The following is a 25,000-nucleotide window of genomic DNA, read 5'->3' on the forward strand; positions in this document are numbered from 1 at the left end:
AAAAGAGGGTAAACTCAGCCTCCAGACTAAACACATATTATCATTCCTCATATATATATATATATATTTGATTTCAGTAGCTAGTTAATGGTTAAATTATAATACTATGATTTTGTTGTTGTTATAACAAAATTTACTTATATATTCTGGCCATCGTCTATTCCTAGAAGGGAAATGATAAAGGTACAACAAGTTGTATCCATTTACAACAATATCTGTTTTATACAGTTGATCACTATGCAGTAAAACATGTACATTTGTTATGGCTAATAATTCTTGTAGATTTATCACTTTTTTTCCTAGAAACCATATGTAATCTGTTCAATTTATTCGTACCCAAAATTATTGGTCCACCAATACATTAAGAATTGAATTTTAAATGCATGTCAGTAATATTGGAGTTATGCAGATGATAACAATAATGTTCGAGCTTGTAAACTATTATATTCGAACTCAGATAATTCATAAGAGCTAAACTCGAAGAAAGAGAGGCAAATGAACACAAAACGAAGTCAAGTGTCACTTTAGCCCGAAACTAACCCACTCCGCTCTTTACCCCAAACTTTTCAAAATTTTAATCATGACTTTTGTTTATCATCGTGCCTAATGATACTTTTGTTGAAACAAAACGTACACCCCTATAATTGTCTCATTTCATTTCAAGTGGGGTTGGTAAAACTTCAAGAAAATAAAAAACCCTCTACCAAAGGTCCAAAACACAAACATCAAATCTATATCTATACATATCCATACATATACATACAAACATACATATATTTTTTTTATAAGCAATGATCATTATCATTAATTATACACTAAAAGCAAACACAGTTGGCTTGCTGTTCCTTAAAGCATCGTGCATGCAACTCTTTTTATCACTCTTTATTTCACATTTCACGTATAAATTTATACTAAAAAAAAAACACACAATATATAGGAATAGGAGTACATACATATTTTCAAACATTTTTTTTTCTTACATAAATTAATAATTAATTAATTAAAGAAAAAACAACAACATTCCAACCGCCGGCACCAACTTCCATTTCCGACCAACCAAACATCCTCAAAACTCTCAAAAACACGAAATCACACACAAATTCAAACATTGTTGACATCCCAAAGGTCAAAACGACATAAAAGTAAGTAAAAGTTCCAACTTTCTGTCATTATCAGCTCAAATTTACAGTCTTTTTGGATTCTTGATAAAAAAATCAAATCTTTTTCTTAAAGATTGAATCTTTATTTGAATTGGGAATTAGGGTTTTGATGGGTTTTTGCTGATGGAGTGTAGATCATCATCAATTTCAATATGTATGAATGAATTATGTGGAGCTCAATTAATATCAGTTGAACATAAAAAAGGTTGGATTTTGCGATCTGGTGATTTTGCTAAACTTTGTTTTAACTGCGGGTAATTTTATTTTCAATTTTTATCCTTTCATCTATATTTAAGTTTGGAAATGAAATTATATTGTTTTACCCTAGTTTTATTGCCACACTGTTACATTAGTTTAGGGATTTTTTTATATCCATGTATATGTATGTATGACTCTACTCGAAAATCTATTGTATGTATCGAACTTTCAATTATTGATATTGTAACTGAACCCGATGGGAATTCCGTAACTCGGAAATGTTGGGATAGGTTTGGGGAGAGCTTATCGGGTACGGGGCATATTTTTGGGGCACCAAACGGAGATTTTTATTGGGTATGGGGCATGATATCTTGACCCGAACCGACCTGAAATACACCTTATATATTGAATTTTCTTGTATATATGATAAATTTATTTACGTTTCGATTTTGTATTGCCTAAAGTCATTTATGAGTTGTTTAGACCAATTTCTCATATTGTGTTGAATATAATGCGAATATATTTCAAGATTATGTCCATAGTTAAGAGACCTAAATGGGGTAACCCAATAAGATAATGGAGAACAAGTCGGGTTTGGAGGAAGATGTGTCCCTAATGGGGTGACCCAATAAGATTCCCAACGGGGAATAGGGGCAGATTTGGAACATGTTTTGGTTTTCGGGTATGGGGATGGTACTCCCGCCCCGAACACACCCCAACCCACCCCATTGTCATTTTAACTATCTGGTATTTAGTTATTTGTTTCTGATGACGTGGCAAGCCAAGTCGTGATAGTCTTAAGAGATCAAATTACATACAATAGCAATAATTGAAAATTCTATACATACAATAAGGAATTTAAAGTAGGTTACATATAATAGATTTTCAAGTAAAGTTGTTGAATGTAGATAACTTCATGCTAAACTCTTGTGTATGCATCCCTTCTTAAAAACTTGTTGTATATATCAACTTTCAGTTATTGCTATTGTATGTATCTCGTGGTGTGACTTACTTGATCTTGTATTATTGTTGGTATAGCAACTAGTCGCCGCGTCATAAAATCCAATTATAAGAGGTCACATACATATAATAGCAATAATCGAAAGTTTGAAATGTAGGAGGTTTTCCTTGTTCGGTTTAACCGGGGATGGCGAGTCATTTTTTGACTCAAATGTAGCGACCTAACCCCCAAGATGAATGCCTAGCCTAGGTCAGAATATGAACCTTATACCTCTTGTGAGGAAACGGGACTCCTTGCCACAAATCACTTGGTGATGGTTCAACAACATAATATCTGTAAGTAGGATTAATACAATGGATAGATTTTCATTTTTGAGTAGAGTTTGGACTACTTTTGAAAGCACTAAACAGTTAGGAATATGTTATTGGAATATTAGGTGAGGTTTCATTATCTCTAGAATAGTGGATAAACTTAGCTTCTAATGTTCTGCAAGAAATGTGTTGTGATGTAACTTCCTTTTTTTGCGACTAACTATTTTGTCTTTCTTGATAAGAACTCAATAATTAAAAGTTGATGTGCAACATATACTTACTTTTGTTCCAAAACTTGGAGTCTATCTTCCTAAGATTTGCAAAGATAAGCATATAGGTCCATTTTCAGATGCCAGATCTAAGAAAAATTCCCAATCGAGAGAAACTGCAAACTGCTCCTTTCTTTAAAAAGTAAATTTTGAAGAATTCATGTTGACCTGCTACACATAAACTGTCCTTTGTAACTAGTTTTGTTCCCAAACTTGAGTAAAACAACGATGCTACGGTATTGCTTATCATTTTATTCTTAACCTGAAGGAAAAAACCAAAAGAGCTCATTAATCTCAATTGATAATCCAACATTATAATCTTTTTTAGCTTCTTCATATTTATTATTGAGAGTTTTGTAAAAAAATTTTCTGAACACTCGAATTTATGTATTTTTTCAGTACTGCGTATGAACGACTAGCATTCTGTGAATTATTCCACCTAGAGGACACTGGTTGGAGGGAGTGCACTTTATGTAACAAGGTATGTACTTAAATATATGCTACATACATTCAGGGACTTTGGTATGGATATATGAAAAGTTATTTTCGGACTTTCTAATGTATCTTGTTAATGCAGCGACTCCATTGTGGATGTATTGCTTCTAGTGCTTTCATTGAACTATTAGAAAACGGTGGTGTAAAGTGTGTCATTTGCTCAAATAATTCGATACGTGATCATGTAAGATTAGTTACATCTACTCTTGTTTATATACGGAGTACACGCTAACTTAAGATATAATTATTTGATGTTTGTTGTATTATAGAGCACTAGTGAGGATAAGCTTGCAGAATGTGGTGTTTCAGCTGAAAATAGTGTTGGAGAAGTACGATCCTCTTCTACTAAAATGTTGAAACAATCATGTGATGATGATGCATCTACAAGTCAAACGAAACATGAAGAATGCTTACCGCGTGTAGGAGAAATTCAAAACAATTCAACAACAATTTCAACATTTGATGGAACTTCTGATTATAGAGAAAGTACAGGTGCTAAAGATGTATATGGATCAGCTGTACAAACCGACTTAACTATCGGTTTGGCTTCTTCTTCACAAAAACCCATTTTCGTTCCCAATGCGGTTGGGCCTTGGTCTCGTCATATCTTGCCCAAAGTGCCCAAATCCAATCCTCCCCAAAGGTTTGATCCAAATGCTGGTGTGGGTTCACAGATACGGGTTGCACGGCCACCTGTTGAGGGACGGATCAAAAATCAGCTACTTCCTCGGTATTGGCCCAGGATCACAGAACAAGAGCTACAGCAGATATCTGGAGAGTATCCATAATCAACAGATGTTTCCTTTTTCTTTTCTTTTTTTTTGTCTTTCTCCTAATTTTGGACAGCTAGAAATCTTAAGTGAGTCGCTTTCTTTTTTCTATCTTCGATAAGTTAAACGTTATATGTAAAACTTAGTTATTATGGAAACGGGTCAAATGGGTTGCTCAGGTCAAAAGTCACGCAAAGGATTTTCAAGTGCTTACGATTCCAAAATCGCATCAAATTAAACTAAATAGTCAATTTTTTTAACGATATAGTGATTATAATCTTTCTAATTCATCCACAACCTGACCTGATTCGTTTGAACCTATGTGAAAATTTCTGTTCTGATTATTTACCCAGCCTACTCTATACTTAACAATGTGATTCATTTCCTTAATTATGCTTCTCTAAGCTCAAATGCCACCATTGTTCCACTTTTTGAAAAGATCCTGAGTGCTAGCGATGCAGGTCGAATAGGTCGTTTGGTTCTCCCAAAAGCATGTGCCGAAGTAAGTGTACATCAGTAATGATAAACTTTTGTATCTCATCTTTATAAGTAAAGTAATGTTTAACTACTCTGCAGGCATATTTTCCACCTATATCTCAACCTGAGGGACTCCCACTGAGAATTCAAGATGTAAAAGGCAAAGAATGGCTGTTTCAGTTCAGGTTTTGGCCAAATAACAACAGCCGGATGTATGTTCTTGAAGGTGTCACACCATGCATACAATCTATGCAGTTAAAGGCTGGGGATACTGGTATTAATTTTTTGCCCCCGAACATATTTTTAATTACCATGATAACCTTGTTGATTTTTATTTGATATTTTGGTTACTTTGTCAGTGACCTTCAGCCGTATGGAACCCGAAGGAAAGCTTCTTATGGGCTCCAGGAAAGCCACAGTTAGTACCTCTATTCAGGTAAATCTCTATATATTATATATATCATTGAATATCTCTTTAACCATACGTACTCATGGTAATGTATTTATAAACAGGATCCTCGTATATCTGCAATGCATAATGGTGTTGCTACTATTGAGAATCTTTCAAATATGAGTGATTACTCAAACCTTCTCCAGTCACTAAAGAGAAACACAGATTCCCATCTAAATTCGTTATCAAGGAATATGAACTTGACCATTGGAGATGCCAACTGGCATGCAAATGAAATGCACGGAAATGGAAACAAGTCAAGGATTGATTCTTCATTTCAACCCGACAAAAAAAGAAGTCGGAACATCAGTTCAAAAAGTAAAAGGTTGCATATTGAAAGTCAAGATGCGTTGGACCTGAAGTATACATGGGAAGAATTACAGGATATGTTGACACCACCCGCTAATATGCAGCCAAGTACTGTCATCATCGAGGACAATGAATTTGAAGAATACGAAGTAAGTGATCTTTATTTTCCATATTATATGCACAAAGTTATTAAATGTCTTCCTTTTTGTAGGAACCTCCTATTTTCGGTAAGGGGAGTATATTCACTGTCCGGTTATCTGGGTAAGTATTTCTTACTATATCGTAATGCATCTAACTCATTCCATGCGCTTGATTGGTTAAACGGGGATTATGCATGATTTAAGCATATTCATTAAACGTTCTAGTTAGCTCACATGAAATACAATCTATTTTACCTTGTTAATCTGTTGCCAATGTTTTTTAAGAAGAAATTATTTCCTTGTTTTATACGTAATTGTAATTGAGTCTTGAGTTTAAGTGGAAAGATTCATGTTACAGGGAGCTAGACCAGTGGGCGCAATGTGATAACTGTTCAAAATGGCGAAGGTTACCTGCTGATTTCCTTCTCCCTGCTAAATGGACATGCCAAGAAAATGTGTGGGATCAGAGCAGGTATAGAAAAATTTATGTGTGGATTCTCACTGTATTGCATAGAGTCGAACAATTATACAACGTTCGCATTAGGTAATAAAACTTGATTATGTAGCCACTAATAAATTGGACCCCCGTAGGGCCGCCTGTCTTGCACCAGATGAACTGAACCCTAGAGAACTCGAGCACCTTCTTGGGATGGCTAAAGGTATGATGCTGTCAGTGTTTGTTAATGCCTCTGCCTTGTGAAAATTGAAAACTTTGTATGGGTAAAGAGCCTTAGGGAAATGTTAATAGTTTGCAAATGTCTAAACTAAATATCAATAATTACATAATGAAAGAACCTTGAGATGAAAACATACAAATGGATAATTGTCCCTATAAATTTTTAGAAAGATGAAAATGTTGCACATATTGATTGGAAAAGTGGGTATTGGAATCTAAAGGTGGCAATGCCAACCCATTTACTTTGAAATGGGTTGATTTGGGTTATATTATACTTGTAACTCAGTAAATTTGAAAAAGGTTGTATAAAAGGAACAGATTAAATGGGGGCAAAAATCTCCTGGAATGTATTTACCAAACCCATTTTTGCCCAACCTGGCCATTCTATCACCTCCACTGTGGTTTGCCCGTGATATTTACTCTCTTAATCTAATGAATTATATTTGTTATCCCTGTTTAGAATTTCATAAGTGGAGGAATTCTTTGAGCCATGGAATAGACCAAGAGCAGGGAACAAGTGGAGCCAATCAGACAGAGCCATCAATTGCAGCTACCACCAAACACCCAAGGCACCGCCCTGGCTGCTCCTGTATAGTCTGCAGTCAACCACCTAGTGGCAAAGGTAAACACAAGCCTAATTGCAGTTGCAATGTCTGCATGACAGTCAAACGCCGATTCAAAACCCTGATGTTACGCAAACAACAACGCCAATCAGAGCGTGAAGCAGAAATTGCAGAAAAAAATCAGCTAAAATTAGGCCCAAATAATGAGATGGAAGTCAGAGAGTCTAGATCATCAGGCAAGGGACAATTAGACTTGAACATTCATCCTATTCGTGTACAAGACAATCTTGCAGCAAGTACAGCCCCTGTAAGCATGATGAGTCTTCTCCAAGCAGCAAATCAACCACTGGAGACATATATGAAGCAAAACGGTCTAACAAGCTTAGTCTCTGAGCAACAAGCTAGCTCAGGTTCACAAGCATTGCCACAAGCTAGCTCCGGTTGTACACTTATGGTTCAGGAGGACGATCCCCAAGAACCTGACCTTAATGATAACAGTTCGTAAATTACTTTACACTTCCATTTGAGTGACACCTACAATAGTTTTCATAGTTTTGGCATGAGAAATATTACCTTTTTTTTTTTATTATTTTGTGAAGTTTGTGTTTCAATGTGTAGTACAATTTGGGGAGTTATATGATGTTTAGACACGGGATTCTATTTGAATACATTTAATATTTTAATGTATGCCATATATAATTTGTATAACGCATGGGACCGACTCTTTGGATTATCTGAATATTATAATTTCAGTTTCCTTCACTTTATAAACTTAAGTTCAAGCTTAACCTTATTATGGTTTTATCTTCATTTAACCTCACTTTGTGGTTTAACACACTGATAGTCTCGAGTTTCAGCATCACAAACATATCCAACAAAGCTTGGGCACTTGATACAAGAAAACTGAATCTATATAAATAACTTTTAGCATCATATGTCCAAAACCAACAAAAACACTTGTATCTACAAAAAAAAAAAAAAATAGCTAAACAAAAAAATAATTCAACTTTTCTAGGTTGAACATAACATCACATGACATCTTCCACCTATATCTAGTAAGATTCACTCCGAAGGATAGAGGAAGCAAACAAAAACAAAATAATCATAACCAAAAAATAATCTTTATATACATTCAAAAACCTTCTACACTTGACCGTCGAGCAGATGACGACGACCTTCTGCTTTCTTCACGGTCCACGATTCTGTCCATTGTGAGGGTGGAAGCACAGCTTCGTGGCGGCAACGAAGGTGGCAACACGGGAAGCCGTGGTGGTGGAGGTGAGTAACTTAACCTCGGGGCAGGGTAAATTATCCCATTTAAACTTAACGATTTTGCCATGTGTTTCCTGTTGATTGTGTTGATTGTACCAGGTTCTTGTAGTGGGAACCGAGACGAGAATTTCATTTCTTGTATGATTTTGAGGTGTTCAACGATGGTTCTCATTGTCGGTCTTTCTGATGGATCTTTTTGAAGACATCTTTGAGCTATGTCAGCTATTGTCCTGGCAGCCTTTGCTGGAAACCGCCCTTTTAGTTGTGGATCCATAATTAATGACAACCTACTATCATCAGCCAAAAATGGTCGACTCCATTTAATTAGATTTCTCTCTTCCTTTGGGTGGCGGCTGTCAAAATTCTTTCTACCAGTAAGCAATTCAAGAAGCACAATCCCGAAACTCCATACATTGCTCTTTGGGGTCAAAAGTCCTCTCTCAAGTGTTTCTACTGAAAGATTTGCCATTGCCTGGACGAAAATTTAAGTAGGACGTGAGCATATAATAAAACAAAATAAGAGTATTTGCAAAATGATCAAATTCGTGAGACTAGATAGAAAGTTCTCTTTTGACCATGTCAAAAAAGTGAAAAGCCGAGTTTGTAACCATATTCACACTAGTTATTAACTTTAACAATATTGACAACTAAAAATTTCTAAAAACCTGCCAAGTAGATTATATAACTTTTGTAATCATTGTTGACTCTAAATGATACTGTGATACTATATGATACTGTATTAAATTTAAAAATATATCGACAAGATGTTTTGGGTCAAACCAAACAATTTCATCCGGCATAAAAACTTGACTGCTTTATATTGAACGCGTCTAGGTCCATTACCAAACACATCCTACCCACCTAATTTGCCAGGTCAAATCTGACTGTTTTAAGGCAATTAAAAATGGTCACACAGGATCTCGAGCCACCTAGTATAAGTTCTCTTTTCTTAACCATGAATACAACAAAGAGGGTACATATAATTGAAAGAAAGTACTCACAGGTGAGTTATTGGGGATGTCGGCTTCAGGAATGTGACTTATGCAACCATATCCAGAAAGCTTTGCACTAAAATCTTTGTCGATCTGTATATTTGCAGTAGAAAACTCATGGAACATTGCCTGTAAATACAAAAAGGACAGCGTTGAGCAGCCAATACTTGACATCATTTCAAAATTCAAACTCCAAGGAAAAAGTCAAATCAATGAACACCTGAAAAGGGCCTTCCTCGTGCAAAAATGTAAGCCCTTGAGCGGCACAAAGTGCAACTTTCATTCTAGCATTCCAATCAATAGGTGGGCCATCAGTTCTCCCATACAAAATCCGGTCTAAACTTCCATGAAAAAGTCTCTCGTAAACCAGCATTCTCTTATCAGATCCATCACGAGCATGGAACCCGATCAACTTACAAAGGAAGGGATGCTGGAGCGATGCTAGTGTGTTCACTTCACTAATAAATTCCTTCAAACCCTAAACATGTAAAAAAGAAAAAACTTGAGACTCTGCATATGTGAAATGAGCTCAAAAGGTTCTCAATTTAAATTTCTAAGGATTACCTGCGATGAAGGACGAAGACTAGTAACGGTGGCTTGAAGATTTTTCATATTGGAAGTATCTTCTCCAAAAGAAGCTCTATACATAACAGATGAAAGACCTTCAGAAACACACGTTTCAGAAGAAAAGTTAAGACAGGCGGCTGCAATATCTTCAAAAGAGAAGTTCTTCAGAGTTCCTGGCGTGTATAAAGATGAGGAAACCATTGGTGGCAAATGGGCTCCTACTGGCGGCAATGGGAGAGGACCAGAATTGTTGAGTGGAAGCAGCGGCCCACTGCCACTGCCAATTTTAAAGCTTCCCATGGTTTTCAAGTTTGTTGTATGCGGTGCAGGAAGTGGCAGTGGATGCGGGACAGGCGGTACACCTCCACCACCACCACGGATTTTGGATTCTTCGTGTTCTTCATGTTCAGCTGATGAGAGTGCATCTTGCTCGGCTGCATCCAATGTTGAAGGGGCTGACAATGCCCGCATACGACTGCTAATCGCTGGATGAGTTGATTGAACCGATTTGACCCCAGTTCGAAAGCTTGGTGGTGCTGACTGCAGAGCTCGTGTTTGAGTTAGTGGCTCAGGTAATGTGGTTGGTGTTGGATCCTGCGGATTAACTCGTTTTACATGAACACTTGGATTTGACTTTTTCTTCTTGCCTTTTAGTACTGTTAAGCACCCCATCCTCTTTTATGAATGCAATCTCAAGAAATTCAACTTATATCCCTGCCAACCGACAAAACAGAAACAAAATGTATCAAAAAGCAGTCAACACTTGACTTTTCCGATCAAACGACTTTACTTTAAACTTCAAAATTAACACAAAGTCCTTCGTTGTAAACTAACATGTGGATAGAAGATTAAAGTACTACAACTGGAACAAATTAAAACATAGATAATCATGCAGTTAACAAATTTAAAGGCCAACAGGTTTGGATTTCTCAAAGTCAAAAGTAGACTCCTTATCATGGATGCATCCACTATCAATGAATCTGTTGAACTGCCATAACTTGAAAGCCTGCATTTGACTCACCTTATCTTAGACGCATCCACTATCAATGAATCTGTTGAACTGCCATAACTTGAAAGCCTGCATTTGACTGTTGAGTCAAATGCGTTATGTTTTAACATCAACTTTCTACAACTATTTTGCTGTCTATATAGATTAGATACAATTCATACACTAAGAATCCAAGACCTAAACAAAATCAAAAAACATCCATTTTGATTGCAAATTTGCAAAATGCAATAGTTTTAAATTCCCAAATTTCCGAATCTTAATTCAGATATCGAAAAATCTTTTCAAATGCCATTTCAATAAAATGATCCTGGTAAGCATGTGACAAGACAAAACTGCCTTTCAGGAATCCTATAGGTACTAACTAAATTGTGATTTCTTTTAATTAATTAGTAAACTCATCTTCCCCGGGTAACCTAACATGAAAAACCTAATCCAATTGTTTCCTTAACTTTTATTCCTAAGATTTGTCTGCTAATAATGGTCCTATGAACCACCATACGATAGAATTAATACACAATATCAAGTAACTATTTATATAATATCAATTGGCATCAGATTTTGTTCTTTATATCAATTGGCATCAGATTTCAATTTCATTGACTATTTTTTTTAGAAACTTTATTCAAATTGAGTAGTTTCATAATACTGACCAGATCAAAATAAACCCACATTAAAAAAAAATTAAAATAACACTAAAACAATTTATTATATACTTTTTTCAAGATATCAAGCAATAATCTATAACAAAAACTAAAAACTAAATTTAATGCATAGAAAAATACTAATATATATAAAGTTGTAATCTTTATCATATACCCAGATTCAAAATACCATTTATAACTACAATACACACAAAATATACAAAATATCTGCAATATTTCAAAACTTGCAAACTTATAAATCAAGATCCAAGAAAATGAACTTACCTGATAAAAAAAAGATTGAAACTTTTTATATTATTTCTTCCAAATTCTTCAACTTTATGACTTCAAGGACTAGAAATTACAAAACCCACATATCTTTCAGCAAGATGTATACAATATGTAATATAAAGCTTTGAGCTTTGTGAAGAAGAAACCCTAAAATAGAAATGAGAGGATAGTGGGTTTGAAGGGAGGAAAAAAGTTTAAGACTTGAAAGTACTTCTGTTTATTTACAAAGCAGATAGATGTAGATATAGACATCATCTATATATCTATACATATTTTTCTGTGTTTTTTTATTCAATTTTTTAGTATTATATTTCGTGTGTAGGTGTGTGTGAGAAAGAGAAAAGAGTTTCAGTAGTCAAACCAATCAAAGGAAAGATGTCATTATTGTTATCACTTTGTATACAACATAAATGGATTTACTCAATCGTAATTGACTATTTTGCCCTTCACACTTTAGTGCCAATGTAGATAGAAAAATCTTGTAGGTTGTCTAAATTGACATTTTTGTCCAATGTCTGGAATATGGTTTTTTTTAACAGCGATGGAAATGATTTTAGATTTCATTATGGGAGGATATATATTTGGTGGAATATGATTAATGTAGAGAAATATGATCGATGATCACTTTTTTAAAGGATTTAATTTTTTGCAATTAACTGATTGTGTCTCCTAGGTTAATACTTACCTAAATATTTGTATGTTTTTCATGATACTTTTCTCATATGCTATTATAATGTGTTAAGTAGTGGCTAAGGGATGTTTATTATCTATTTATATTGTTGGCTCTTATATAGTATGTTTTGGTTGAATATATTATAAGGTGTGATATGATATATGTTTTCTCTATTCCAACTCTAATATTAATGTACACAGATGATATTTGACAGACAAGTATGATTTTTTAACTTTTATTCCCATATGTTATTTTCTCGTTTCCCTGAGAATTTTATGGAAATAGTCTCTATATTTTTCGGTAACATGTAAGATTGTCTATATCTCTATATCTTTCGGCAATAAGTGTGATTTTTTAACTCTTAGGCAGTGTTTTTGTTGTTTTGAATGAAAACAAAGATTTCAATCTCATTTTGTCTATAAATGTTTTTGAATTCAATATGAAAATGACAAATTATAATTTAATTAAATCGAGGTATGTTACGCAAATGTGCGTACTAAAAAATACAATGTGTTCACCTTCATTTTAGTACGCTTTGAAAACGTTAGAAAATCATTTGTTTCAATGTTAATGAGAACTAATATATGTGATATTTTTAAACTTTTATACATTTTTTCAGTTTTTTATTTAAGAAGGTTCAAACTTTAGATTTTTGTGATAAAATTATGACATATGACACCATTTAACTCACATTTGTAGTAATTTTGATTTCACTTTTTACGTTTTGCTATATTTTAATTTAATATTTCAATCAAGTTAATAAATTATATACTTATCAATTCGACACTGGATATTAAGGGTTTTGAAAGAATATCAATTCGACACTGGATATTAAGGGTTTTGAAAGAATATAAAAATGTAAGCAAGAATTGGATTTTTATTAAATAGATCAATGGTAGCTAACAAAACTACTTATAAAAAGTAAAAGTGTTGGACATTGAAAGTTGTAGTTGTGTTTTTTTTTTTATCTAGTAGCTTGTAGTTATATGATGAATAATAATGTAATTTAAATATGTAAAATTTTCTAAACATCAACATTTTATCTTACTATTCTGAAATACTAATTAATAAACTCGGGTTTGAACCCGAGTACATTTAAAAGTTCAAAACATGGAATTGTTCTAATGAATATCAATATGGGCTATAAAGTCGTTTCAAACACATTTCTCTTTCGTTTTTTAGTTGTATAATAAGATGAATTAAAAAAAAATGGAAAGGACAATTGAGTAATTTAAACCAAGGGAACATGTAGTATCTCTATATTCAACGAAGAGGGGCCTCGATTGAAGTGACGTCTCAGTCAAACTTTGGACCATATTATAATCCGTGGGCCATATCTATTTTTTAGTTCTAAAAATATAAAAATAATATTTTGAGACCACAAAAGCATATTGAGTTGCGTTTTACCATTTTACCCCTTTATCGAAGTACAAGTTTTATTATACGGTTTTCATTTGTTTGTCCTCTCTTTTGGGTCAAAGTGAGATCTAAAAGTGAAGAAATGAACACATTCTAAATTTCTAGATCAAAGAACATCGAACACATGAAGAAAAAATGAACACATGTATTAACATTATTTTTCACTATAAATGAAATATATCTTGACTTTATTTCAAAGCAAAATTCCAGTCATGTGACTAAATTAATTTTGAATGAAATTTAATTACCGATTATGTTCATAATCTTTTAATATAGATTGTTGAATTAGTATGTATGCATAGTTTAAACACAAGACCATGGGATTTTGGTCGATGACTCGATGGGATTATTTGGAATTTTTGTCAAAGACGTTAATTCGTATACATAGGTAGGTGCTTAAATTAACGAAACCATCCATACGTTTTTGACTGATGAATTTGATCTTAAATTTGCTAAGAAAGATATCTATCCAACCGATTGGGACCCAATGACATTTTGACCATCAATACTCTCATTATTTTGTTGCTTCTAAATACATATCTGTATTGACTAGTGGTTCTTAAATTTCTTCCTAAATGAGTGCATATTATTTGCTAATGGGGATATAATCGGGTGGTACTTTGATGATGTGATAACACTCTAATGGTCCGTTAATGATTCAGATTTAACTGTTTGGTTTGAATGTATGAAATTTAATTTGAAAAAACAAGGGCTATTAAATAATGTATCAACAACAATAAAACTTTATCAAACACATGCTAGTTTAACAACGAATTTTGACATAATGTATATTTATTTTTAACTATGAAGTATGCGACGACTCTCTATTTTGTTTTTTGCTATAAAAAATGTTTAAATAAGATTAAGCAAATATAACTTTTTGTTTTTTTTGTCTTAAATACACTCGCCATCGAAAATCAAATATAACAATCTTAAGTCTTAACCAAATCTAAAAAGGCAACCCTAAATTGAGTCGGGTTTAGAGTTCAAAAAACCACTTTTTTTTAAGTTTCAAGAAAAACACATATTGAGGATGGTTTTATGTTAAAAGGTTAATCTTATTCCTCTAAAATATGGTTTATTACACTTCTCATTGTATGATTAGTGTTGTTCAGGTTGGACTTGTAAAAGATAAAGGATATAAGCTGAGGGACTAAAGCTGCTGATCTTTGTACTTAAAGGGCTGAAGATGGACAAAGAGGCTCAAGTTTTATGCTGTATAAATACATTTTTTACAACCCTTTAGAGAATAGATCGGATCATTCGTTTCTGCTACTTATTAGTTTTCCTCAAAATTATATTCAGATTTTTATATATATCAATATCAATCATATTGATATAAAAGATAATATTCATAATAATCATTGTAATTGTACATTCAACATATTAAGTTGGGTGAATCTTCACTGATTAAGAGTGTTCTAATTGAGATTAGATTCAAGAGGTATTTGATTGATTAATTGAGATTAATCTTCATATTCTGGTTCTGTTCATGGTATCAGAGCCACGCTTGATCATTGGATCACCGTTTTGATATGGTCTAAGAAAACCCAATATTTGAGAAAATTCGGATTAGGGTTTCTGTGTGGTTTTTTGGGCGTTTCTATTTTTATCCGCAGTTTTTGAAGATCATTCATAGATCTGGTGTTATTATCGTTTGAAGATATCTAAACCCTAACATTAAATAAAATTCCATAATAATAATAAATTAGGGTTTCTGATTTCAGATTTGGTCTTCTTCACTCGGATTTTTCAATCGATTAAGTGAATCGATTGTTGATCTCTGCCTTCTGCTTGGACAATCAACTAAGTGAATTGATTGACAAGTAGATCTCGTCTTCCGCTGATTCTTCTATTTCCGATAGCACTGTTTGCACTTCTCTTCCTTATCTCTTTATTAAAACTTTGTCTATTTTTTTTGTGTGTGTGTTTTTTATAAACTTCCTTTTCTCTCATAAAACCATTCGTACTAAACTTGACCTACTTCCGTGAGAAGTGTGGAATCCTGTCCCTGGTACGACTGTGGGAGAAAAGCTATTTTCCAAATTTTTCTATATATATATATATATATTGTTCTGTTATTCATTATCAGTAGTTTAGTTGTTGTTACTTGTTACTTCTTGTTAATTGAGATTAACTGCTCTGTGTTATTGGTGTGTTCTTGGTGTTACTTGATTAACCGGAATTAATTGTTGCAATGGAGGATGAAAATTTAAATGATTATGGTGAATATGGTTATGTGTCTAATAATGAATCAGAAAATAATGTTACTCAGATCAGTAAATTGGATTTGAGTAGTCCTTTACATTTGCATCCTAATGACTCAAGTACTTTGTCTATTGTGTCAATTAAACTGAAAGGAACTGAGAATTATCAAATTTGGAGTTGTGCTATGCTACTTGCTTTATAAGCTAAAAATAAAGTAGGTTTCATTAATGGTACTTGTAAAAGATCAAATGTGGATGAAGTTCTTGGTAGACAGTGGGATAGATGCAATGCTGTTGTTATTTCTTGGATTTTAAATTCTATTTCTGAAGAACTGTATCTAGGTCAGATTTTCTCTAGGAAAGCTTCTCTGATTTGGAAGGAATTAAAAGAAACATATGATAAAGTGGATGGTTCTGTGATTTTTAATTTGCATCATAAGATTAATTCTTTATGTCAAAATGGAATGCCTCTATCTGATTATTATCACAAGTTAAATGCTCTGTGGAAACAGTTTGATGCTCTTGTTCAATTGCCTAGATGTACTTGTCATGCTGCTCAGGATTTCACTAAACATACTCAATTGATTAAACTAATGCAATTTTTAATGGGTCTTGATGATATTTACATGACTGTTAGGAGTAATATTTTAACTAGAGATCCTTTGCCTGATCTTAAAACTGCTTATTCTGTTATATCTAGAGATGAGTCTCACAGGGGTTTATCTTCTTCTGCTTCTAATAAGTCTCAGACTTCTGCTTTTGTTTCTAAGTTTGCTGGAAAAAATAATTTCAAAGGAAATTTTATAAGTAATAACAAAACTTCTTAGTTTTCTCAATCCTCTGGTTTTCAGAAAACTCAATCCTCTGTTGTTTGTGAACATTGTGGTTTTAATGGGCATTCTATTGAGAAGTGTTTTAAGCTAACTGGTTATCCACCTGATTTTGGAAAAAAGAAATCATTTAATCAAAATAACAAAAGATTTTCCAGCAACAACAGTTCTGCTTCCACCTCTAATTCTAATTCTTCACAGCAGTTTTCTGATGAGCAAATGACCAGGATTATGAATTTGATCAAAGATAATCCCAATTCTTCCCAGGATATTCATTCTAATATGGCAGGTGTGATTTATAATCCTAGTAAAATTTTTCACAAACATTTCAAAAAAATTTTTTGTTCAAATAACAGTATGCAACATAAATACACTAAGAAAGGTTGGATTTCATATTCAGGGGCAAACAATCATATAACTTTTTCTGATGTAAATATGGTTGATGTTATTGATGTCTCTAGTTTAAAAATTAGAGTTGCTCATCCTAATGGCACCTTTGCATATATAAAAAAAATTGGAAATCTTCAAATCACTAGCTTCTTAATTCTTTATGATGTTTTAGTTGTTCCTGATTATTGTGTGAGTTTATTATCAGTTCATAAAGTTGCCAAAGATAGTAAAATTATTGTTGCTTTTGATGAAATGGTGTGCTACTTTATGTATCAGGATTTGACTCAAATGAAAGTCCTAGGGACTGGTAAACAATCAGGAGGTCTTTATTATGTGGTAGATTGTATGCAAGGTATTAATAAGGATATTGCTTGTAATGTGTCTAAATTTATTTTGCATTGTAGACTAGGACATCCAGCTGATATTGTTCTTGATAAAATGCATTCTATTCTTCATTTTAAACATGAAAAGAGTCATATTTGTGATGTATGTTATCAAGCTAAACAAACAAGAGATCCCTTTCCTTTAAGTGAGCATAAATCTTCTGAACTAGGTGAATTGATACATTTGGATGTTTGGGGACCTTATAAAGTCACTAGCAGAGGTGGTTTTAGATACTTCTTAACTATTGTTGATGATTTCACTAGAGCTGTTTGGGTATATCTCTTGAAATCTAAAGATGAAGTTTTTCATAATGTAACCAGTTTCATTAATTTACTTAAAAATCAATTTGGAAAAACCATTAAAACTTTGAGAAGTGATAATGGTACTGAGTTTATCAATCAATCTTTTAAAACTTTTACTGAAAATAATGGTGTTGTTCATCAAACTACTATTGCTCATAGTCCTTAACAAAATGGTATTGTAGAGAGAAAGCATAGACATTTACTCAATGTGGCTAGATCTTTAATGTTTCAAGGGGGTATTCCTCTTAATTTGTGGTCTGAATGCATTCTAACTGCATGTTATTTGATTAACAGATTGCCCTCCTCTGTGCTTCTTGGGAAATCTCCTTATGAACTCATTTATAATAAAGTCCCTTTTCTCTCTCACTTAAGAACTTTTGGGTGCCTATGTTTCTCTAAAAACTTAAATAACTTCAATAAATTTTCTAGCAGATCTACTAAATGTGTTTTATTGGGTTATTCTAACTCAAAAAAAGGTTATAAATTATTGTCTATTTTTGATTATAAGATTTTTTTCTCAAGAGATGTCAAGTTTTTTGAAACCATTTTTCCTTTAAAAGACAAACAAACCTTCAAAACTTCTGACCTAAATACTTCAAGTAAGTTAGATCAGTTGAACTTTTTTGATTCATATGAGTACCCTTCATCTCCCAATGATGAAGTGAGAGAAACAGATGGAGATGGCAGTAGTTCTTCTCACTCTGGCAGTATTCATATGAACTCTACCAGTGAGAATGAATCTACAGCAACTCATGATGCTAGTAGTGATGAATCTGAGGGGATTGATAGTGATATCATACAAGATGATGGTGTACTCATATATGATCAACCTATAAATGTGGATAATAATGAAGAAATTATTAATAATAATGACACTGTTGTTCTTAGAAGATCAGAGAGAGCTCTGTCTTTCCTGTTAATAAATACAAGGATTTTGTTGTTAATAGTAGTGTAAAATATGGAATTGAAAAGTTTGTTTGCTATTCTAATCTTTCTTCCAATGTGTTTGCTTTTGTTACCGAGTTAAATAAAAGTATAGAACCTAAAACTTATACTATGGCTAGTAAAGATAATCATTGGTTAGATGCTATGAATCAAGAGATGGATGCTTTGTATAGAAATAATACATGGGATTTGACTGAATTACCTGAAGGTAGAAACCCAATAGGATGTAAATGGATTTATAAAATAAAGTATAAGTCTAATGGTGAGATAGAAAGATATAAAGCTAGACTTGTTGCAAAAGGTTATTCTCAACAAATGGGGATCGATTTTGATGAGACTTTCTCTCCTGTTGTCAAAGTTGTGACTGTTAGGTGTTTAATTAACTTGGCTGTTCAAAAGGGTTGGAATTTTTACCAACTTGATATCAATAATGCCTTTTTGTATGGAGACTTAGATGAAACTGTTTATATGGATCTTCCTGAAGGGTACTTTGATAAAGATGATAAAAGGGTTTGCAAATTAAACAAGTCTTTATATGGTTTAAAACAAGCACCAAGGCAGTGGAATGCTAAGCTCACTGAAGCTTTAATTAAAATTGGCTTTGAACAAAGCAAAAGTGACTATTCTTTGTTTATTAAGAAAGAAAAGAATGTGTTTATGGCATTATTAGTTTATGTTGATGATATAATCATAACTGGTAATGATGAAAGTAAAATTGATGAGTTCAAACAATATTTGAGAACTCAATTTCAGATCAAGGATCTGGGCATTTTACAATATTTCTTAGGGATTGAGGTCATTTATACTAAACATGGTGTTTGTCTTAACCAAAGGAAGTATTGTTTAGATCTTTTGTCTGAATTTGGTCTTCTTGCTGGAAAACCTATTAATGTTCCTCTTGATCCTAACGTGCATCTTTCTAGTCAAGATTCTGTTAAAGATCTTGTACTTCAAAATATAACTGAGTATCAGAAATTAATAGGAAAGTTGATTTATTTGACTCATACTAGGCCAGATATTGCCTATACTGTGCATTGTCTAAGTCAGTTTATGCATAAGCCTTTAATCTCTCACCTCAAAGTGGCTTTAAGGGTTCTGAAATACTTGAAGAATTCTCCTGGCAAAGGTATATCTATATCTAGATCTTCTAATCTTACTCTAGAAGCATATGTTGATTCTGATTGGGCTAAATGCATCTCAAGTAGAAGGTCAGTGACTGGTTTTTGCATTTTCTTGTGTGGTTCTTTAGTATCTTGGAAAAGTAAAAAACAATATACCATTTCAAAGTCTTCTACAGAAGGTGAATATAGAGCTATGGCTTCTGTAACTTGTGAAATTATTTAGGTATTAAAAATTTTGAAAGACTTAGGAATTGACAATGTTCTTCCTGTTAAGGTATTTTGTGATAACAAATCTACTATTAAGATAGCTTCCAACCCTGTTTTCCATGAAAGAACAAAACATCTTGAAATTGATCTTCATTTTGTGAGGGAAAAAATTCTTGCAGGAGTGATCAAAACTGAGAAAATTGAAGCTGCAAATAATATTGCAGACATTCTTACAAAAGGGTTGGATACAAATTCTCATATGTTTTTGTGTCAAAAGTTGAAATTGTTTGATTGCTTTGAGAATAAGATTAAGGGGGATGTTAAAAGGTTAATCTTATTCCTCTAAAATATGGTTTATTACACTTCTCATTGTATGATTAGTGTTGTTCAGGTTGGACTTGTAGAAGATAAAGGATATAAGCTGAGGGACTAAAGCTCCTGATCTTTGTACTTAAAGGGCTGAAGATGGACAAAGAGGCTCAAGTTTTATGCTGTATAAATACATTTTTTACAACCCTTTAGAGAATAGATCGGATCATTCGTTTCTGTTGCTTATTAGTTTTCCTCAAAATTATATTCAGATTTTTATATATATCAATATCAATTATATTGATATTAAAGATAATATTCATAATAATCATTGTAATTGTACATTCAACATATTAAGTTGGGTGAATCTTCACTGATTAAGAGTGTTCTAATTGAGATTAGATTCAAGAGGTATTTGAATGATTAATTGAGATTAATCTTCATATTCTGGTTCTGTTCATTTTAATTGAGTGAGAACCGAGAACCATAGACGACTTAATAGTTAATATAGGTCAAGAGACTTTTGAATTGTAACAAGATGGTGTTTGGATGCACATATATTTTAATTAGCTATAATTTCACCTAGCAAAATATTCTATAGTTAATTAATTGCAGTGACACTTGCTAGCAAATAAGCAAAATATGTTGTGTCTTTATTCGTTTCCTTTGAACATAAAACTCGTGTAAGTGAAACATGGAGATTCAAGAAAAATTAGTCCAAGTCCTTCTTTTGATTATTCTTTTGTCCACAAGAATGGGAAAGAGAAAACTTTTTTAGTTAGAAAAAAAAAACAAAAAATTATATAAAACAGTCCTTCTAGCTGTTCAAAAATTCGGTGTTTTAGTAAAAGAAATTTTAAATTTGGAATATTAGAATATCAGATAACAACTTTTGTTATCTTGAAAAGCAATCATTTTCACATCTAACAAATGCCGTACATATTTGCTGTCAATCAACAATCTAATCTTAACTTGTTTTACATGTCAAAGGGACAAAGCCATAGAATGTTTAATTTCAATGGTGTTCACGATATATGACATATTGGTAAATAAAACCCCAAATGTGTTTATTATATATGGATAATTGGATATATAAGTTTAGGAAAATGATTGATATATATCTAATATATAAACTTAAAGTTATGTTTAAATGTCATATATGTCATAGATTTTCTCTTTCTTTGTTTTTACTATTCATATAATGTGTTATTATTTTATTCTTAGACCAATTTTTAAACATATTATTAGGTCTAATAATTGTTACCCATAAGTTATATGTTTGTATTAGTTCCACACACTTGCATGTTGCCAAAAGTGTAGATTGATAAATAATGTGAGGATGATCTTTGTAACTTGATATGAAAATGATACTAATCAACCTAGACGTTAACAAGTCATGTTGGCCGGTTAACATGAAGACCCAATTGGATTTTGACTTGAATGTGTTAATTTTAGATTTTACGTGTTTTTGAGTTATATTTTGTAATCTTGTAATTAACATGAAACTATGACCACTTTTATTAATTTTCTAAGCGTAAAATGAAGGTCGCATTATTAAGAAAATCTTTATCGAATTGCAAAAATGATATATGCGAGTATAGGAGATACTATTCGACATAAAACAACTCAACGTACATACCGTAAACAACACAAACCATTAATCAGTGGATCAACAAACTGATAGGTTTACGGAAAAAGCCTACAATTCCTAATGATAAAACCCGTAGAGTGGAAGAGGCTCGAAAAATAAAAGAGAAGAATAGAATAAACTTTCATATTTCATTCGTATCTTAAATTATAGAACATACAGCTATTTTATAGCCTTACAAAACAAAGGAATTGAAATAACTACTAGCGCTAACTTGCTCCTAAAATACGGAGAACATGGAATATGGTAACTGCCTAATCTTGACCAAGTAAACAACTACACACTAAATAACATAATGTCCCTATGTCTTTCAATCAAATATTGGTTACGGGTTTAAAACCTTTGAAAGGCATATTGAGAAGTTTTTGCCAATGAGATGGAGTATGGAGGTTTTTCTCTAGCATTAACTAGTTTTCTCCAGAACGGTAGTGGGACTTCCAACGCCAGTCATACCCTCGGATTGATTGTGTTGGTGACGTAATCGATCTCTACCGGACGATGAAGAGGCATGCCGCTGAATACAATCACCACTGCTGTTAAAAAAAACGCGAATGCTTTATTCCATTCCAAAACACACATAACCGTAGTTTAGTAACATAACTCGGGACATCACTAACCAATCTTTAAGGTGAACTACGACACATGAACCACACCCAAGATCAATTTATAGCCAAGAACCACACGCTAACAAATTAGTTGATCCACCCCAGTTAATCGACCACATGATTATTTTTTGTATTTTTCATTTCATACATATAATGAAATTAGTGATATGATATTAGGTGGCGTTTGTTTAGGTTTTAATATACTCAGTCATGACTTAATCAAAGATACTTAATCTATTAAGTCATTAAACGTGTTTGTTTTTTGACTTAATAAACAAAAAAACAACTGTATTGACTTAATCCATACGGATGTTATTTATCCATTCAGTCACTTATCAATTCAGTCACTTAATGGTCTAGAAAACAAACTGGCCCTTAGTTTGGCTATCTCCTAGAACCCGTATTATAACCAAAAACCACTCTAAAAACAACTAAATAACTCTTAAATATGTTGTGTTAGGAATTGATTTATAGACTTTATATTTCAAGAGGCAAAAGTTCATTGAGATGTAAAATGGTCATGGAATATGTGACTTACGCTTTGAGGTTGCTAAATCTTTTGCAACAGACACCTGAGCTTGATTTTAGAGGAGCGATGAGTAGAACAATTCTAACCTGACGAATAGAATAATAGATATTGTTGTTTCTAATTAGAAAAATATGTAGGATTGTAATTATATTCAGATTATAAATTTTTAAATTTGAATTTCTTAGAATTAGTAGGATTGAAGAAATCAAAATATATTGACAGATTAAAATATTTTAAAAGGAATAACTTATATGATGTTAATATCATCTGGTTAGATGATGTTCTCACAAAACCATAAAATTTATGAGGAATTTAACATGTGGAAAATTGATGTGAGTGCATCACTCTAAAGTTAACATCATATAAGATTTTCCTTTTTTAAATTTGAGATTCTTAGAATTAGTAGGATTGAAGAAATCAAAATATATATTTTGGGGGTTTATTTAATTTGGCTAATAATAATGCGGAGTGACTATTCACACGTCATGCATTCGGACGGTTTAGTTTGAGGTTTATCCTCTTACTAGGTATTGAGGGTAAGGAGGCTCTCTAACGCATACCTGGTTAAGATAACGTAAACTAGATTTCATGTTGCGAGTAATGATACACACCAAATATATATATATATATAGATATATACTAGGTATTTTACCCGCATGTGCGAAAATAAAAAAAAGTTGTTTAATATATGATTGGGGAAAAAAATATACACATATACAGATTCCCAATACAGGTTTAACACATTAATAAATTATTCAATAAGTTTATTGTTTAAATATCAATTAATATAATATAGTTCATGGTCTATTCCGGTTCCAATATAATTTTGGATTACATTACATTCTATCAGCAATATTTACCTAGCAAAGACCAAAAAGGGAAATTGTGTAAGGAACCAAGAATAACAAAAATGAAAACTGGGTGTGACATGAGAATGAAAACTAGATGCGACTTGACGAAATTACAACAATGGCATTTTCATTAATTTTCTTATTAAAATGAAAGAATTTAAATGCTTTAATAGTGGTACAATATGTTTATAATCTTTGTATTTTATTATATGTTTTAATGGTTATATAATATGCATTTCATCTTGTACTTTAAGTGTTAAATGTATTAAGTGACTGAATATATAAATAATGTTTGAATGTTTTAAGTAAAAATTAGGTAATAGACAGTTATTTTTGTTTAAAGAATATGAAATTTGACTGAATGAATTAAGTTCTTAATTACTAGGTCTATTAGCAAAAAAAGAACGGAGCCTAAATATGAAACACATCTAATCAAATATGTCAATAATATCATAAATTATTACAAAATAAATAATAAGTTAAACAAATTAAAATAATACAGTAATATATATGAAAAAAAAAATTGAATACCTTAGATGACCTTAAAAAAAAAAACTTGCACAGACATTTGTGTTCATGGCTTTTGTTGTCCTTTTAATGATAATTACTATACATAGTAAATTTATTAAATCAATTTGCTTAGAGACTGGTCATTTTCTTTTGTACACCACCAACTTTCTTTTCTCCTTCATTTTCGGTTAACTCCTTATCTTCTTATTTTTAGGACATTAAATTGGAAGTAGAGTTTTAAAAAATAAATATTTACCAAAGTTAAAAAGTATATTACGGTAGTTCTAAATATATTTAATTTAATGTTTATTATTAAAGCCCAATATTAATGTTGCCACATCTATTTATGTTTTTATATATATAAATATGATTAATATTGTAAAAAAAACATAGAGATGACACATAAGATTTATCATATGTGGCAATATTTAAGCATAACTTTGAGTTAAGAAGGATAGCTTAGAAGGCTAGGATAACTACTGTTTTAATATATATATATACACACGTGGACACATATA

General features: G+C 32.3%; 2 protein-coding genes across 3 annotated transcripts; one reads left to right on the top strand and one right to left on the bottom strand.

Moving 5' to 3' along the window:
• Positions 1–962: 962 nt before the first annotated feature.
• LOC122607161 (B3 domain-containing transcription repressor VAL2) lies at positions 963–7,488 on the top strand. 2 transcript variants are annotated; one of them, XM_043780086.1, is made up of 13 exons: positions 963–1,142; positions 1,263–1,414; positions 3,299–3,380; positions 3,477–3,578; positions 3,664–4,172; positions 4,570–4,666; positions 4,741–4,915; positions 5,001–5,077; positions 5,155–5,550; positions 5,613–5,662; positions 5,900–6,013; positions 6,133–6,200; positions 6,678–7,488. In XM_043780086.1, the coding sequence occupies exons 2-13, from the start codon at positions 1,284–1,286 to the stop codon at positions 7,283–7,285; spliced, it is 2,409 nt and encodes an 802-aa protein (XP_043636021.1). In that variant the 5' UTR covers positions 963–1,142; positions 1,263–1,283; the 3' UTR covers positions 7,286–7,488. The 2 variants fall into 2 exon arrangements, with proteins under 2 accessions (XP_043636021.1, XP_043636022.1); XM_043780087.1 differs by having other exon boundaries at positions 1,295–1,414.
• A 278-nt stretch (positions 7,489–7,766) lies between these two features.
• Positions 7,767–11,779, bottom strand: LOC122606984 (probable serine/threonine-protein kinase PBL1). Its single transcript, XM_043779897.1, has 5 exons — positions 11,547–11,779; positions 9,609–10,325; positions 9,265–9,522; positions 9,054–9,173; positions 7,767–8,524 (listed from the first exon to the last, which is right to left on the bottom strand). The coding sequence occupies exons 2-5, from the start codon at positions 10,281–10,283 to the stop codon at positions 7,913–7,915; spliced, it is 1,665 nt and encodes a 554-aa protein (XP_043635832.1). The 5' UTR covers positions 10,284–10,325; positions 11,547–11,779; the 3' UTR covers positions 7,767–7,912.
• Positions 11,780–25,000: the final 13,221 nt, after the last annotated feature.

The sequence above is a fragment of the Erigeron canadensis genome, chromosome 7 (genome assembly GCF_010389155.1).
Source record: "Erigeron canadensis isolate Cc75 chromosome 7, C_canadensis_v1, whole genome shotgun sequence".
NCBI lineage: Eukaryota > Viridiplantae > Streptophyta > Magnoliopsida > Asterales > Asteraceae > Erigeron > Erigeron canadensis.

What these genes read in the sequence shown, in the direction of transcription:
- LOC122606984 (XM_043779897.1), bottom strand. Translation starts at nt 10,283, where the DNA reads ATGGGGTGCTTAACAGTACTAAAAGGCAAGAAGAAAAAGTCAAATCCA. An exon ending in GTCTTCGTCCTTCATCGCAG is followed by an intron (nt 9,523 to 9,608) that starts GTAATCCTTAGA and finishes TTACATGTTTAG; the next exon opens with GGTTTGAAGGAATTTATTAG. An exon ending in ACATCCCCAATAACTCACCT is followed by an intron (nt 8,525 to 9,053) that starts GTGAGTACTTTC and finishes ATTTTCGTCCAG; the next exon opens with GCAATGGCAAATCTTTCAGT.
- LOC122607161 (XM_043780086.1), top strand. Translation starts at nt 1,284, where the DNA reads ATGGAGTGTAGATCATCATCAATTTCAATATGTATGAATGAATTATGT. An exon ending in AAACTTTGTTTTAACTGCGG is followed by an intron (nt 1,415 to 3,298) that starts GTAATTTTATTT and finishes GTATTTTTTCAG; the next exon opens with TACTGCGTATGAACGACTAG. An exon ending in TTCACTGTCCGGTTATCTGG is followed by an intron (nt 5,663 to 5,899) that starts GTAAGTATTTCT and finishes TTCATGTTACAG; the next exon opens with GGAGCTAGACCAGTGGGCGC.